Source organism: Taurulus bubalis (assembly GCF_910589615.1).
Source record: "Taurulus bubalis genome assembly, chromosome: 15".
Classification (NCBI taxonomy): domain Eukaryota; kingdom Metazoa; phylum Chordata; class Actinopteri; order Perciformes; family Cottidae; genus Taurulus; species Taurulus bubalis.
The window spans coordinates 5,076,287-5,093,493 of record NC_136603.1 but is presented as its reverse complement, the minus strand read 5'-3'; the positions used below and the strand labels follow the sequence as shown (position 1 = coordinate 5,093,493).

Sequence of the window (17,207 nt, the reverse complement as noted above, 5' to 3'; positions counted from 1 at the left end):
GAGTCAGTTCCTGGCCTGACGGGTGGCCTGAGGCCCAGGTAATGAAAGCCAGATGTTTGGGGTTTTTCCTTTTGAGCAAACTGCTATCTTAATCCCACATAAACCTACTCCATCCCCTCGTAATGTAACCTTCCTTTTAGCTTTACATTTGTGAGATGTATACTCATCCTAACTCACGTTACAATTCACTTACTTTTTGATAGTGTGACGTATCTTGAAGCATGACTTCCAGTATTGTTCAGCCACTAACCAACTGATCAATGGATTATGAAGCAAGTGGGGAAAGAATATTTTGCATTACTTTTGAGAAAGTCCTGGTCAGAGCGTGTTCTTCCGATGAGCCCGTTTCTATCTCAGAACGACCTCTTTTTTAGAAAAGTACCCCTTCCTCACTGTCGGCCATTTGTTTGCCCCTCCGTCCTATTGGTTGGCGTCCTTCATGACATCACAGGTCACAAACTGTGCGAGTTCCTGCCACTGATACGCGCCCCCTCACATGATGAAGTCGTCCCTGCAGTGCTTTGACAAACCGGCTAGTATTTACCTGGTAGAGCATGAGCGGCTCGATGCTGTAGCCCAGCATCTCCGCGAACTCTCTTGCAATCACCGACTTTCCACAACCCTAGAAAACACAAAAATACCGTATGTTGCATCAGGATGCAGGGTTTACGATGCAATACCGGAAGCAAGACAAATACATTTCAATAAAACTATTACTGATACTGATCAACCGGATCACAAACTGAATATTGCGATACTCGAGTGTATTGATATTATTACGACCCCATCCTGTACTGGTCACTGTGTCACCGCGTTAGCTACCTTGGCGCCGATCAGACATATGTCCTTCACCATGTGCGACTGCATCATCTCCGCCATCAGCTGGGCGTGGCTCGGCGTGCTGATGAACGTCGGGCTGCTGTTGGGTGGGCGCGGCTCCTTGATGCCGGCTGGAACCTGAGGTTTGAGGGAGACAACACATTGCCGTGAAAGAGCAACAAAAGCAGCTTCGCCGTCCTCTAAAAGTTGTGGGGAAATAGTACTTTTGAATAATAAATCACAGACAGGAAACAAAATATACGGCGTGTTCCAAAAGCACAGTGTTATCAAACAACCCACTGCGGAGGAATTACTGCTGCACGTAAAAGAAAATACAGCTTCAAAGAGTGAATGAGAGTTATGTGTATTTTGTTTGGCTGGAAGATCAGCAACCGCTATTCTTAGAAGTCTGGAATATCTTTGTTCCCCGAACCGCACACACACACACACACACACACACACACACAAAATGACTCATTTACACACACTGTTTTTCATCCAAGAAGAAGGAAAGACCGATAAAGATGCTCCGTTATTCCGCAGGAACGAGATGGTCATGTTACTGATTACTGTGTGTGTGTGTGTGTGTGTGTGTGTGTGTGTGTGTGTGTGTGTGTGTGTGTGTGTGTGTGTGTGTGTGTGTGTGTGTGTGGGGCCTGCCGTGGGACAATGGACATCTCTGTGAAATGTCTGACTCATTCAGTATTTTGTCATGCTAGCTCATAAATTGATGAAGGTCAGTCAGATTATTTAAACTGATGATATTTGTCTAAAAAGTATAAATAGTTGGCATTTAAAATTTCAAAAGGTAATCTGTGCAATGTCTGACCTTTCGTAGCACTATGGAGGATTTTTCTTCTTCGTTTTTTTCTCGTTTTTCCTGCTTTGTTGGCCTCGTGCACACAGATGAAGAAGCCCTTGCACTAGTGTTGTGCATGGCTGTGACACAAACACAAACACACATTCCTGCCAACGTTTTTTTACACTATGCCAACCAATCTCCAGGCGACAGTAATGCACAAAACAACGCCATAATAAGCCGGTAGAGGCTGTGACGAAAGAGACCGCAGGATGCACAATGGCTCTAAATAGTACAGGAAAGGAACAACTCCATAGGGCACCTGAAGTGATTTTTGTCCTTAAAGAAGCTGCTCACCCCAATGCCAAGAATACTGGGTTCATACACATCTTGACCAATGGATTTCCATGACTTTAAACCAAATTTCCATGACCAAACATTTAGTGAAATCTGGGTGTAAACATGAAAAAGTGAGAAAATGTAGTATTTAAACTAACAATGAGAATTTCAAAGCATACAGTAAACCTTAAATAACAGAAATGAATGAGAGACAATAGTTTGATTAAAAGAATGAACATTTATAGATATACTCAGCGTATGCCTGCTTATATTTTGAGCGTCTTTCTTTTAAAAGCATATCAATTATTTCAAACTCTTGGGATTTTTTTTTTTTTTTTCAAGGACTTTTCCAGGCCTGGAAATAACCATTTTAAAATTCCATGACTTTTCCAGGTTTTCCATGACTGTAAGAACCCTGCCTTAAATGCTATTTATCAATCTGGATTGTTCTGGAGATATTGGCCACAGAGACGCCGGCCTTCTCTCGAATACACTTGAAGTCTAGGGCACTCTAGGGCGTGTGATGCTCAAGGCACCAAAAGGTACATTTGGAAAAACTCAACAGCAATGTCTCATTCCATAAATCATGACCCAGTTACTTGAGATAACTCAAGGTGGAAAGGAAATGGTTCCAAGCGCCATATCGTACGTGTTGAAGGAAGACAACTCTACAGCCGATATCTCCATGAACTGAATCCACAATCAGAATAAAGCCCCACAAGTCTGCTGGTACCTGAAAGGTGACGTCCTTGTCCGCGACGCGTAACGAGACGTCTGCATGGCCCTCGAGATCCTTCGTCCTGGACACACTCAGAATGGTGCTGGGAGCTGGCTGACGACGGCCGTCCAAAAGCTCAAATCTCTACGAAAAAGCAGAATGCATGTAGGTGACAACACATACAGGTGATAGTGAGGTACATTTCCACAGCTTGACTTACACTGAGCACGCCCTCCACAGCGGAGCGCCCCTCCTTGCCCAGGATGCTGCTGTAGGGGTAAAGTCTCTGGACGAGCTGCTGGGAGGACAGCATGGGGAAGGCGTTCTGCAGCAACACAGAAAAGACACTCGCAACAAAGCTCTATTTTTCCCTCTTTAATCCAAACAGTAAGGCTTCTCACCAACACATGGAGGGCAGGAAGCAGGTTGTCCACGGGGAAGTCGGGAAGGCCGAGATCGGACGATTCCTGGGAGCACAGCGTGGTGGCTAGCGACAGCAGCTGGGACACCCTGACACCACGTATACGACACAGTATTGCACATGAAGAGGATTAACAATGCAAACAATATTGTAAAAAGCTTCAAATGTTAACTTTTAATTCACCTTTCTGCAGCAATGTTTGGTCCTACTGTGTACAACAGCTCCAACTGGTCCTGAAAAGAAAACCACAAATATCAAGATTATATAAAAAGGAGACAAGCAGCGAAAAATGTCAAAGGTGGAGCTACAAAATAAAGAGCCGGTTCACCCAAATTAAAAAAGGTACAGTGTGTAGCATTTGGGGGGGGATCCAGTATTTCGTCCCATTTTCCCTGCATGCGCTGCCTGTGAATATTCATCACAGGGAATGTTTTTTCATAGAAAGTGGTTCCAATAAAGTTTGTTCTCAGTGTGTATTATTTATTATTATGCAGGGTAATGAAAAAAGGATCGCTGGGGAGAAGGAGTTGGATGATCCAGGTGCTTTTCTCTTTTGTTGATGGGGGAAAGCGGTTAGCGATGGATAAGACTGACCTTAAATGGAAGGTAATAGACATCTCTGGCCTGGAAGCGAGAGCGGAGAGGAGGATCCAAGGGGTTGCCTTTGTACTTAGGGACCGGAAGGCCAAGAGCGATGACCCGAAAGTCCTCACTGACACGGACTATCTTCCAGCTGTCCAGCTCCTCTTTGGTGTGCTCCTGCAACGCATCGAGGCACAAAACACTCTGATCCTCCACGTCTTGTCATTTTACACATTTCATCTTGAACGCAATATGTATGCAAGTGCATTCATGTAACAAGTACAGACACGGTATTCATGGCAACGGCTATTTTCACCCCTCCTTTTAAACACTGTACTGAGTATATTGAGCACCGTAGGAGTAGTGTGAACATGCAAACTGCTTTAAGTGTGAAGATTCAGATAAATAAGGCTCAATAAACTGCAGCCAGACTGCAAAGCACAACGCGTCGATTAGGAACTGAACAGATCAACGGCGTGCCGCTCTGACCTGCAGCAGCTTGTCGTAGCGCTCAGACGACATGAGGAAGCGGCCGTCCTCCAGCTGCATCTCCCGGTTCTCCAGCAGGTTGTTGAGCACGGGCAGAACGTTCCTCTCCGCCTTCTCCAGCCCCTCCAGGACCAGGACCCGGCCTTGCGTGGCTGCCCTGACGGCACACTAGGGTGGGGGGAGGGGGACACACATAAGACTCGTCATTGGATCCAATCAATAGCCCAGAAATGATTAGAGATAGGGGGGGGGAGATGCTGTATCGGGAAACGGCAGCTGTGTAAGGCCACACCCTAATCATCGCAATGGGTTTAAAACCTGCGGCTCCATTGTCCAGCGCGACCTCTGACCCCGGCCTGAACGTTAACAGCGCTCAAAGCATTTATACAAAGAGCAATCCGACTGTGCACCGGCTCGAATGATAAAATGAGCTCGCCATAAAGCCCTTCCTGAGGATGTCCTCAGCTTATTGTGTTTCAGAACATCCTCCAAACTTCTCCAAACCAAACTTCAAACAAAGTCTCAGACGCTTTTTCTTTTTCTTTTTCGGAAGCCCTGTTTTATACCACCGACTGTGGGATTTAAAAAAACGTAGTGTTAGTTGGTTTAGTTTCAAAAGCGCGTCTGACGTCAAGAGGCAGGAAACTTTAGCTGTCTGGGTGCACCGCAGAGCAAGTGGCCATATAATTAGGTTAACATGTAAATACGTGGCAGGTTGTGTGGGAAGCAGAGCCATAAAACTATAGTGGGGACCAGATGCTCTATATTTAACTCCTGGTCCATTTTAGGCAGCAACGCTATAATCAGTTAATTGTTAAAAATGTAAGTGACGCAGGATGGGGATGGAGGAGGAGCACAGACCGGCCTTGTTCTCCGCCTGACACTAACTGTGCAAAAAAACATCCCACCAGAATGTCGGAGATTAGATTATAGATAGTTGCATGAATAGAATAGTGAAAGGATTAGGAGCATGGATATGAAGAGTGATGGGTCTACAGTGATATCGAAAGGCTTTTTCCCCTCTCTTCTCCATCTGTTCAGTCATTTCATAAAGCCTCGTGTGTACTAATAAAAAAAAAAAGAAAAGGTGCTTCTGCACCTCAGTTATGCATGCACACATCAACTTCTGTGGTGCGGGAAAACAAAAATCTTCCCCAAACTCTTTGCAGGTAAAAGCCAAACTGCATGAGGATCGCTTATAAACCGATACACACACACACACACACACACACACACAGACAGAGTTAGGATTCCATTATATAACCAAAAGCTAAATGGATGCCTTCATCATTCATCCTCGATATCTACAGTGGGATGTTCACACTTCAGAAAGCATGCGGTCGACATCAGTTTTGGGTTCGCTGCAGCCAGACGTCTCTGTTCCATTCCAAATATCTGGTTATTGGTGCTAATTTTACAACACACTGTTCCCTTTTTCACCTCCACAGCTTTGTGTTAATTCAGCATTACTCTTCTTCTCTTTGTGCTTTCACTTGAAGTAACTCGTATCAAAGAACTCTGTTTTCTTTAAGATGTAATGTGTTTTTTTGGTGACTTTCCCTGATTTCGATGCCACAGGTTTGTACCACTGACTTCATGAAAGAGGTTGCAACTCTGTTTGCACACCGCACTGAAGGCTTGTCGCCTCAAATAGGATCGCTTGGGTGTTTACTCGCTACATGTGACCGACATATTTCCTAGAAAGTTCAACCAATGAATTTATTGCAGAGGCTAACTATTGGTTGCCGACACGCTGGTTTCAGTTCTAATTCAGCTGCAGTGGAGGTGGCGAGCTTTTTTTATAACTGCAACCGGGTCGTATTTGCAGTGTGGGTTTGAGGCAAGCTGCCTTACATAAGAGCTAACTGGAGAGAGGTGGCTGGAGATGTCACACAACAAAGCATGTGATTACATCCATGTGACGCCATCCTTCGTACACACTTGTGAGGGGGAGGTGAAAAAAGAAAGAGTAAAAACTGAAGAGACGAGAGTGGAGTGCAGGAATGGAGGGGGGGGGGTAAGCACTGGGACTGACACGTTAAGTCTGGATTTAGGGCTCCGAATCGGCACAGGGTCCCGAGGAGCGCTGTGATGCTCCAGTTCGCACACAAACACCTCCTACGATACCCGAACCGTTCTCAAAAGAGAACCGCTCGCTAATTCGCACCCACGCGCTCTGTCTTCAATCCCTCACACACACACACAAATGAGCGACAAATACTGTAACACACACACACAAAAAAAAAAAAAACATCTTCAAGTTTGATCCAATGCACAAACTCTTTTTAAAAAGCACTTCCTTAAATGGCACAGAATTCCATTTGATTCGAGGAAGATCAGAAATAAGCAAAACCTTCACACCCGTCAGCGCCGCCAATAACGCTGTATCTATTCATGAGCTGTTTCCATGGAAACAATGGACACCTGCTTTCATTTTTTTTAATGAGAAGGTGGGAGGCAAATGATTCCTCGGGGAGTTAAAGGGGGTTGCCTGGTTTTCCCTCGCTGCAGGAAACAGAAAGAAAGTACGTATATATTACCGTGTCCTACAGAAGCAATGAAACCATTCAGAGCGTTTGGGCCGAGGGATACACCGACTGATATCTCATATCGCCTGAAATGACCAGCTTTTTATTTGTTTTTATTGATTTATTTTTCACTACTTGTTTCATTGTGTTTTTTACTCCATCTTCTACTGTGTTTTTACTGCGTTTTTTTAAACTGTACCAGCACTTTGTCTGCGAAATGTACTTTATAAATAAAATTATTATTATTATATCGGCGCGAAACGGACTGGATCGAGTATCGTGCCGATGGGCCCGCGGTTTAGGTTTGACCGTAGGTTCTGCTATCAGCTGTTGCTAATTTAGCTATTGTTTAGTTTTGGACAAGATTGTATAAAATGTTTTATACAATGACTTTGATTCAGTTACATTTTTACATCGCAGCTTGTTTTATAATTAAATTACATTTTATTTGTATAGCCCAATATCACAAACTTGCCTCAAAGCGCTTTACAATCTGTATAACACACAATATCCCGTTATATATATATATAAAATAATCAAACACACGACCCCCTATTGTTACTTGACACCTGCACATTGTCAGCTGCACGTGTTGAAAAGCACAACTAGCAGATAATATGCTGCTTCTAGCTGTTGAGTGAAGAGCGTCACTGCTTTTTGAAGCGGTAATTCTGCCTGCTGCTAGATACACTCCAGAAGTGAAATAGAACATTTTAGTTTTGGGATATTTTTCATTCTCAAAACATGCAAAACAATCGGTAGGTAGTGTGGCACCGGGACACAGCTGATGATGCAGATGTGTGTGAAACTAAAAGAGGCTTGCATATGTTTTTTGTGCAATATTTTATCCCCACGATGCGGATTGCACAATGCCTAATCAAGGTACACGTATATTATGTGGCGCCTACAAAATGACACCACATCCCCCAGAATGGACTGCAGACAGAACTCACATGCTATTTATGACTGTGATGTACTTTCAGTCTCACGAACTGTATGTCACTTTCCTGAAGAATAATTCATTATTATATGTTCAAATATATATATATATATATATATATATATATATATATATATATATATATATATATATATATATATATATATATATAAAATGGTAATACAGGCAATTATATTCAACAAAAAAAGGCCTCTGTTTTTCTTCACGAGCAACGGTTTTAAGACATTTGCAGAGTCAGTGCTTTCCCTCTTATGGAACCCTGACATTCATTTTTGTAAATGGAATATCACTATGAGTCACACAACTATCAAATTAGAGAAATCAGCGAGAGCCAAACAAAAGTGCCACATCAGCAGGGTGACGGCCCCAATGCTTAATCTTGTTTGCACATAAATAGGCCCCCTTCTTACTTTCTATTAGATCACAAAAACCACTCACAGAAGTAACGGCTGCGGTGCAGTGCCGGTTATACGCAACCAAGCGCAGTACAGATATGTCTTTTTCAGTCGGTAGAGCATGCTTACGCCCACCGAGAAACCTCTACACATACACATACACATGCACACATACAGGGCTCAACAAGAAGCATAGCTCGCTTGCCCGGGGTCAGTTCGCTAAAAATATATCCAGCAACTCGTGTGGCGGGTCGGGCAGGTGGTTTTTGACATTGTTTTTTCCCCCAGAGGCGATGATCTAAGGAGCTAAGGAGAGCGCCACCATCACAGTACCCATCAGGCACTCAAGAGAACGACAAAGCTTGTGAGCTGAAGCACGAGCGACTTTTCAAACTGTCTTGGAAACAGGAGTTGGGGTGGCAGGAAGAGGATGTGGGTGAAACTCAAGAATAATTTACTTTAAAAAAGGTGCTACAGTCCAAGTACAGAGATCATCTGTGGTTGAGGAATTGCCTCCACACACACACACTTGCTGCTCAGGACCCCCCCCAAAAAAACATAGAAGGGTGCATATGATTTATATTTCTTCTGTTACAACTTTACCACTGAATAAAATGGTCCTATAATCCCTCTGATTATGAGACGTTAGCTGGTGAGCCGGCAGCCGCAGAAGTCGAGGTTCGTGAGTAAAGCTTAAAGGATAAATGTGCAGAGAACAAATTGTGAAAGAAGTCACCCTGTTTCCATGGAGTCTATGTTTGAACTGTTTTATTTTTACACAAATGAAGCCATGTGCTAATTAGCTGCGGGTAGCGACATGACTGAGAAATTGTTAATTATCTCAGCTCATCATCGCCCGTCACCGCCAGCTCCTTGAAGCCCGGTGCTTCGTGATCGAGGCTTATTTTGATTTTTTTTTTTTGGTTTTGTTTTTGTCCGTAAGCGTCGTTTCTGCCCCCGTGAGAAATGAACGGGCGATGAACGGAGACAAGAAAGTTCTCCTGAGAGGAGAACCGGATCGGGGTAATGAGGAACTGCTGGTTTCCATGGTTACTTGGATTTACAAAGCGCGGGGGCGCCCGTTTGCATAAAGCTTGATCAATCAAAAGGTGGCATGGAAAAGAACAGAGTGGAATGGCGAGGGAGGGCCCCACTGTGTGTGTGTGTGTGTGTGTGTGTGTGTGTGTGTGTGTGTGTGTGTCTGAATGCCCAAAGTTTGACATTACAGTCACACAGTGCTTCAGTAGTGGAAGAAACATCGGACAAATTAATGACAACTGGCCGTCAGTATTGGTCGTATTATTTCTTCACAGTGGTACGCAGACATTTAGCCAGAAACTGTTTATTGTTCTAAATTTGTGTGTTTTTTATTGTATTTAAAACACAAAACATTATGGAAAATGAAAAACAAATGTTAATATTGGCCTTTGTAAACCCAATGTCAGGTCAAAACTAGACAAATATTTGAGTTAAACCAGCTCAGTTTGATGTAATGAGCAGGAAATGAGCCACGGACCTCATATTGTTGTGGATTTAAATGGGATTTGTTCTCGTTTTCTCCGGTTCTCTCTTGTCCTGCGTAGCACTCGCTGCTCACAGTCACGCGGCTCTGCCAGCATCCCAGAGACGTATTACAAGACGCTCTAAATCCTCGTGTGATTGAGAATGACGACGATGATGATGATGATGTTTTTGGATCTTTACTTCCGGATGACACGTCTGCAGCCACGTGCGCGTGAGAAAACATGAACGTGTAGCATTGACATGTTGATAAGTATATTCCAGCATCCTTGATACATGCTGGAGAGGTCACATGTAGACAGATCACACATCACATTCACATGCAAATGTTAGTGTGCCGAAAACCACACTGCTAGTGTGGCAAATGACTGGAAAAGCAGATTGTACATCAACGTGGGTTCATTTCGAACCCCGCTTGCTTGACAGTGCATGAATCCAAAGAAGTACTCGAATGCACCGAGTGGCTCTACCTGGTCGATGTAGAAGGCCGTCCCCGAGCGGATCTCCCGCCGCTGTTTCAGGTCGGTCTCTGTGGTGTCCCTGGACAGAGCCACGTACTCCACTTCCCGTTTGGTCAACTCCTGGTCAACAACAAGGGGGGAGAACTTCAGAACTCCAGAAGCGCTTGGAAAGGTTTCAGGCTTTTGTTGTAAAATAAGAATGCGAGGAGAATTTGTGCAGAGTTTTAAAACCATAACTACATTTTTCAAGAGTCCAGTTGTGAGAAAAGTTCATTCAAAAATAAGGGTTAGACAAACAATGAATATATAATCTACATCTCCAGAAGAAACAGCAACTGTCTGTGATGATTGCAATATAAGATATATAGTACGATGACATTTTAAGTGGAATTTTGCCTCAATTCCAAATTTGTCATGTCTTTAAAATAAACATTTCATTGCACAAACTATATGTGAACGAACGTAAAGGTCATGTGTGTGGGTGGGTTTGTGTGTTTTGATTCATTATTTTAATTGTATTTTATTTACTTTTATTAGTATTTGTATTTCCTCTTATTTTTTTGTTTACTTTTTGTTTGTTTGCTTTACTTCCCTGTTATTTTCTTCCTTACTATTGTAAACTGATTAACACAAACACAAAAAATACTTTTTCTCTGATCCCTGTATGTCATATTGTGCATACTCACCAATAAAGTATATTTTAAAAAAAACAGTTCAAGTATTTCACATCCAAATCAATACACCACAAATCTCCATCTACGAGTTTACTCACAAGGTACTGCATAGCTATGGATCGCCTCAGCGGCCCGGGGGGCCCAATGAGGAACACATCCTGGCCCAAAAGGTCTTTCTGCATGATCCATCGGAGGTTCTGAACCACGGTCTGGGGTAAGGAGTCTGAAACTAGCAAACCCCAAACAAACCATTACGTTTGAGTCACTTTTTGTTTTACCCGTTTCCACCATCTTCAAGCAAACATGTGTTTTTACAGACGTCTCTAAAAGAGGAAACAACATACTGTGTTTCACCGGAACAAGCTCAGGATTCTTGGGAGTCTTGAGTTTGTAGGAGATCTCTCCGATCGTCACCGTGTCGCCTGCAAACATCGGGGTAAACAACACTTGAGGAGGACTATTCAAATTCTAGTGGCAATCAGGACGGTGCAATATCAGCTTCTATTGATATTTAACTTGCATTTGGTGTTAGCCATGGATGATACCTTTGACACAGTAAAAAAAAACACTGTGGTTAATGTATTGCTAGCTCATAAATAGCCCCGGTTTGTGCCCCTCATGTAACCTTTCTCGGAAGACATTTTCTCACAGTAGGACACGCAGCGGTGTAAATAATGAAACGATTGACTGCTGAATTCCATTTAGCTGCTTCTCTTCTAAGTTCCCAGGCCTTAATCCCAGCAGACACACTTGTCACAAGTGTCACTAGTAGCAGTAGCTATGACTCTGTTCTGCTCAAGTGTTACAGTAAGTGTGACAGTGAGTCAGCATGCACAAATCCAGGACCCAGGACAGCTCAACACAATACAGCCATCATTCATTTGTTTTTTACACCTGCTCTTTTCTTGCTGTGACAAATTGTGGAACAGAATCTGTTGTGCACGATGGCTCATTGTCACACATCATTAAGGTTATACTTGAGCTAAGAAAAGAGGGGCTTACAGTCAGAAACCTGACTTGAATGAACCCAACAAATCAGGCATGGCTTATCAAAAGGTCAATTTAAGTACACACATAATCTGCGGACGGATTCCAGATACTCGAGTATGAATGCTGTTCTTTAGCAGAAGTCCACTTTAAATGATGTGGGACACTGTGATGTGGCTTAAAGTAATCCAAGCAAATAAGTGTGTGCATTTGGGTGGAGTCAGATGACAGTGATCACAGATCTAGACAAAGTTATTTGGATTGGTCGTGGGACTTGAAAGGATTACAATGTAATAACATGTTTTGATACAACCTCCTTAAATCCTCGGCACAAGACATTCAGAATCAGAACCATTTATTGCCAAGTATGTTTCACATACAAGGAATTTGTCATGGCGGGTGGTGCATAACATTAGACAATAAACAGAGTGCAATAAATAGGAACATATTACATTTACAATAGAACATACAATTAAAATAAAGTGCACAGACAAACATAACTACTTTAAACAAGTGTAATGTGAAAGTTCAATTAGTTACAAACAGTTACTAAGTCCAAAGTCATTTATCTTGATCACTTGAACCTGACTTGCTTGAACTTGAATTGACCTCTAAGTGAGGTCAGCCTCGACTGATTTGATTGGTTCCTTCAAGTCAGGTTTGGGACTTTAAGCCCCTGAGCAGTTTCTTTAGGTTTGGTTTAGTGTCTGTTTGTTTGACAAGACAATAATGCTTAAATATGTGTCTTAATATTGCTATTGATCACTGGATATGTTTCACATTTAAAGACGATAATGAGTTAGTTCATGAGAGGCTAAAAGTGGGGTCTTTGGGTACAACCTGACGTCAATTATGTAGCTTTCACCTTTGACCTACTAGCTAGCCGCGCTAATGGCACACATGCCGTTTCAGATTTAAAACATGTCAAACATGTCCACTGTTTTAGTGACAACTTGTTACAAACGGGCAGCTCACCTGAAGATGTGTTGATAAGTTTGACCTCATGAGTTCTCCACATCCAGCCGTCTCTTCCCAGAACAGCCCCCAAAATATGCCGCATTCTCCGGGCAGCGACGGCCGCCCCCGAGCCGCGACATAATATCTGCGTGTGCATCTTTAAACTGTTTCCTTCCGACACATCGGGTGGAATAAAACCCGCAGGCTTCGTGTCAAGCGGTGTCCTGACAGGGGCCTGGAGCCATTTCATAACATATGCCGGCTCATCTTTGGAGGGAGTCGGAAGATAATAACAGAGGGACAAACGGGTCCGGGACCTAAAGTCTTCCGGAGTGAGTTTGTTACCTTTGAGTTTCGACCGTTCCGACGTAGTATAATAATCAGAATCAGAAACCGTTTATTTACCAGGAATGTTTACACAAACGAGGAAAAAAAACAATACGACTATTATAAAAATACATTGCATACACATGTGTATTGTCTAACACGGTGGCCACTTCAGTCCCGTAACAACCAGGCATGGCTACAACCTGGTTCCGAAGAACCATGTCTGGTTGTAGACCCATGAGCTTTTTTTTTTTTTAAACCGATATCTATTGTACTCAGTGTTTGCACTAGAAACTTTTCCCCTCTCACAAATATGATAAAACAAATATTAGAGACGAATGGGATTGAACAAACATACTCAACATTAGTAATACGACTATAACAGAGGTTGGGGTTACTTTCCCATAGTGAATAAAACAGAATAATATTAATGTTCTCTCTCCAGGAATGCGTTAAGGATCTTAATTTCCATACAAACTTAAATATTTATATTAATATAATCATCATTTATTTTTATTTTACAACATATATTATATAATGTGTTATTATTATGCTGCTGTTATGTTGTGTTATTAGTATTGTTGTTATTATTATCATTATTATTATTGTGTTATAAGTGTTCGCTTGCTAGATCCAAACACGAATAAAACATATATTTATATGTCGATATATGTACATCTAGAGCACATTTGAGAACACAAACAACTACAGTCACACGTGGATTAGCAAAGGCAATATACCTAAATCGATGACGTAATTTAAACGACGTATCCACGTGCACGCCCCACACATATATACATGTATACAGCTGCACGCACGAACTCGAGTTTGTGCGCGTGTGATCCCCGCCACCGGGCTGTGAACAAAACCGTGCGGAGTTTAAGCGGGTCTGACATTTATCACGTGGAGAGAGGGAGAGAGAGAGAGAGAGAGAGAGAGAGAGAGAGAGAGAGAGAGAGAGGAGGAGGAGAGCGGCAGTGAAGGAACGACAAGGAGAATTAAACCCCGTCTCTTCGGCGCTTATGAGCGGCGTGACGGCAGCGAGGCAGCTCGAGAGTCCCTCCACCTTTTCCCCGATTCGTTTCTTTTTCTCTCCCCGGAGCGGACAGAGAGGTCCGGGACTATGGAGGATGTCTACCATTACACCCGCAGCCCAGCCTGGGAGGAACTGGTTAGTAACATGCAACACTGGATACTTTTTTTTCTTCTTTTTTTTCTCATTTCACTACGATTCTGCACAGAAGAAACCCTATTACGGTGCTCTGAGAGCGAGTTTCTCACTATATTTGACACTTTGGAGGTGTTTCATCCTCCGTAAAATCATGCGTAATGTGGCGGGTTTTCCTTCCCGCTGCTGTGATTTGTATCGACTCAAATCGCGTTCACGTTTCATTGTAGGGTGTCTCCATGTTGGAAGCAGGGTTGGTTACTATTGTTTTTAAAAGGTAGCTTGTATATAAATGGCTCTAAAAAAGATTTGTATTTCCATTCCTTGGCATTTTTTTGGGGACAAGTCGTGGTGACGTTTATTGCCAGATGAAAGAGTTCAGCGGGGATTTTTTTTCTCACACATATCAAATATTGTGTACGATGCACATCGTCTAGCCCACTGCATGGACAATTAATCGCGTCAAAAATAACAATATTTACTGTGCATCTAGACTGCCGCTATCAGATCTTAAGATTTGTATTTTTTTTTTATTTGGGGGTGAAACAAACGACTTGACTATCTCACGTGTCACTATAAAATAACATAATAGATACATATAAAAAGTGTCCATTATTATAGGCGATACTATGGTTACTCCCCCGAGTGTGCAGCTTTTTATTGATTTATTGTGACATGTATGCGCATTAAAAGTTGATACAAGTAGTTTAGTTGTCATTGTTTTGGCTGTGCCGCTGCTCGGGTGCAGTGATCCGTGTGAAAACAGCCGCTAGGGTCCTGCCGTGCCGCGGACATGTCCGCCGGGTAGCGGACGGGATGAGGCGGGCTTTAGCCTCAGTGGGACCCGGCCCCGCTGGCTGGAGCCTCGGCCATCAACCTCGCGGGGACTGGAGAGAGAGAGAGAGAGGGAGGGAGGGTCGTTTTGTGGAGCCCATCCCCACTGTGCCGCGACATGCTACATCCCCAATGCATCTCCTACCAGCCCACACACTCACACGCACGCACATATACGCACGCCGGCGCGCACACAGAAAAAAAACACACACAGCTTCGACATGCAGCGCGAGATGACAGCGAAGAGAGACGCGTCGCGGACGCTGAGCAGCTCTCGCCTCCGGGAGAGGAAGGGAGCGGCGGCGGACCGGGCCAAGGCTAACCCCGACTGGTTGTGTCTCTCCCCTCGGCAGGAACCGGAGAAAGGGCCGGCGTCCGCGGCGGGGATCCATGCCCATGTGGTGGGGGCGGTCTCCGGCTCCGGCGCCGCCGACGAGTCGTCTGACAGCGAAGCGGAGCAGGAAGGCCCCCAGAAACTCATCCGGAAAGTGTCCACCTCGGGCCAGATCAGGAGCAAGGTAAGACCCGGCCGTCCCTTTGTCCTGTTTATCTGACCTACCTGCTGCCGGCCATGCACTGCTGTGTTGTGTTGTGTGGGGTTGTTGTCTGCAGGTCCTACCATGACCATGGTGGTCTTATTAAGGCTCCTACTTTGTCCCTCTTGTAGGCTGAAAAAACGCCCACGACTTTATCTATTTTTAGATGTTGCTCGGAAAAAGAAGACAAATTGCACCAAACAAAAGTTTAAACCTGTTGCATTCTACTCTTTTTTTTTAAAATTGTTTTAAGAAGTTTAAGTGTGTACCTACCAAGTTAGAACATACTTCAGTAAGGATACAACTTATTTGATGTATTTTAAGAAAACACACAAACACATATTTCCTCCTCTCTTCATGCACAATGTCACTTTGACATAGTTGACATGACGGCATGTGAGAGTGTGGATAGGAAAGGGGGAGTTTAAAAAAAAATCAGCTTGGATAATAAATAAGTTTCTCAAATAAAACAAGAGTGTCGGCCGTCCCTGTGTTTGACGTGCAGGACTTAGTAAGAGGAGGCTGCGCTCAGTCTTACCTCGGACACCTAAGCTTTCTTGGCCCACTTGTCTTTTACACAGTAAATGAGTGCCGTCCTCCCACACCAATAGATCCACTTAATTATTGACTGCCCCGTTTACATTATTCAGAATGGGGGTATATTTAGATACGTGTCTGGCCTGGAATGTCTGGCCATACCTTTCATATGCAAATCCCCCCCCCCCTACACACACACACACGCGCACCAATGAATGGGTGTGTAGTGTTTCCTGGATGGAGGCTATGCTGCACGTTTTAAATATAAATCATCACTTTTTGCAATGCATTTACTAAATTGGAAAAAAATATATATATATAATAAAATATACACCCAAAGTTGATGAAGTCTGATTTGGAAAATTTGTTTTTTTCTCACATCTGAGAGGATAAAACTAACACATGTGTTGTTCCTTAACCTGATACATGATAAATAATATATCAGCAAAGCTGTGATTGATTGATATCCATCAGTTGACAGCCACAGCGTTATTATGTTGCACTCAATCGAGAGCCAGTCTAAAGGGGTGATGTAATAAAGAAGTGTAAACACAGATCCAGCTGATCGCTGTCGCCCAACCAGCTGATGCTTGTTGACCGATTCTTGATTGTAAGTTTGTTTTTCCGAGCGTGCGGTGACTCTCCATCCCACCTGTTGCGGCAGGAGTTCTACAAAAGTGCATGAAAGTCAGGTTGCTGTGAGTCACGGGGAGCGCGCTGACTGCAGTACGAGCAGTACACATACTGAAAGGGATGCTAATTGCGTCGGCTGGCCGAGAGCCCAGATGGACTTAATCTGTCCTAAAAACCTTATCCAGCAGCCTACATGTCACACGAGAAACCGCGCGAGCCGGTAGCACAATAGTGTAAACGCGTCCACTGAAACTGTATCGGTGTGTTTCGCACGTTGTGCTACTAAAGGTCTCAGAGTTGTCGTGTGGGTCAGCAGGTTTTTCATCTGTGTGTGTGTGTGTGCGCTGAGTTACTAATGGATCATGCAGGCACTGACTCACTGAGTGTTGTTCCACTGGGTTGTTTGCTCAGTGTGTGTGTGTGTGTGTGTGTGTGTGTGTGTGTGTGTGGACATGCATGTGTACGCTTGGCCGTCACATTGTCCGCGTCCATCCCTCTCCGTCCACTATCTCTCTGGTCCT

General features: G+C 43.7%; 2 protein-coding genes across 2 annotated transcripts in view; one reads left to right on the top strand and one right to left on the bottom strand.

Moving 5' to 3' along the window:
- vwa8 (von Willebrand factor A domain containing 8) overlaps positions 1–12,808 on the bottom strand; it is a gene marked incomplete at its 5' end in the record, with an annotated part of 53,344 nt that extends 40,536 nt beyond the window's left edge. Inside the window, 12 exons of the mRNA XM_079230844.1 lie at positions 545–622; positions 823–957; positions 2,691–2,819; positions 2,896–3,000; positions 3,077–3,185; positions 3,280–3,329; positions 3,691–3,855; positions 4,168–4,335; positions 10,043–10,153; positions 10,806–10,936; positions 11,052–11,129; positions 12,670–12,808. Of these exons, the coding sequence (XP_079086970.1) occupies positions 545–622; positions 823–957; positions 2,691–2,819; positions 2,896–3,000; positions 3,077–3,185; positions 3,280–3,329; positions 3,691–3,855; positions 4,168–4,335; positions 10,043–10,153; positions 10,806–10,936; positions 11,052–11,129; positions 12,670–12,808 (1,398 nt within the window). The remainder of the gene's footprint in view (positions 1–544; positions 623–822; positions 958–2,690; positions 2,820–2,895; positions 3,001–3,076; positions 3,186–3,279; positions 3,330–3,690; positions 3,856–4,167; positions 4,336–10,042; positions 10,154–10,805; positions 10,937–11,051; positions 11,130–12,669) is intronic.
- A 1,293-nt stretch (positions 12,809–14,101) lies between these two features.
- dgkh (diacylglycerol kinase, eta) overlaps positions 14,102–17,207 on the top strand; it is a gene marked incomplete at both ends in the record, with an annotated part of 52,303 nt that continues 49,197 nt past the window's right edge. The window contains 2 exons of the mRNA XM_079231342.1: positions 14,102–14,149; positions 15,334–15,498. Coding sequence (XP_079087468.1) covers positions 14,102–14,149; positions 15,334–15,498 — 213 coding nt within the window. The remainder of the gene's footprint in view (positions 14,150–15,333; positions 15,499–17,207) is intronic.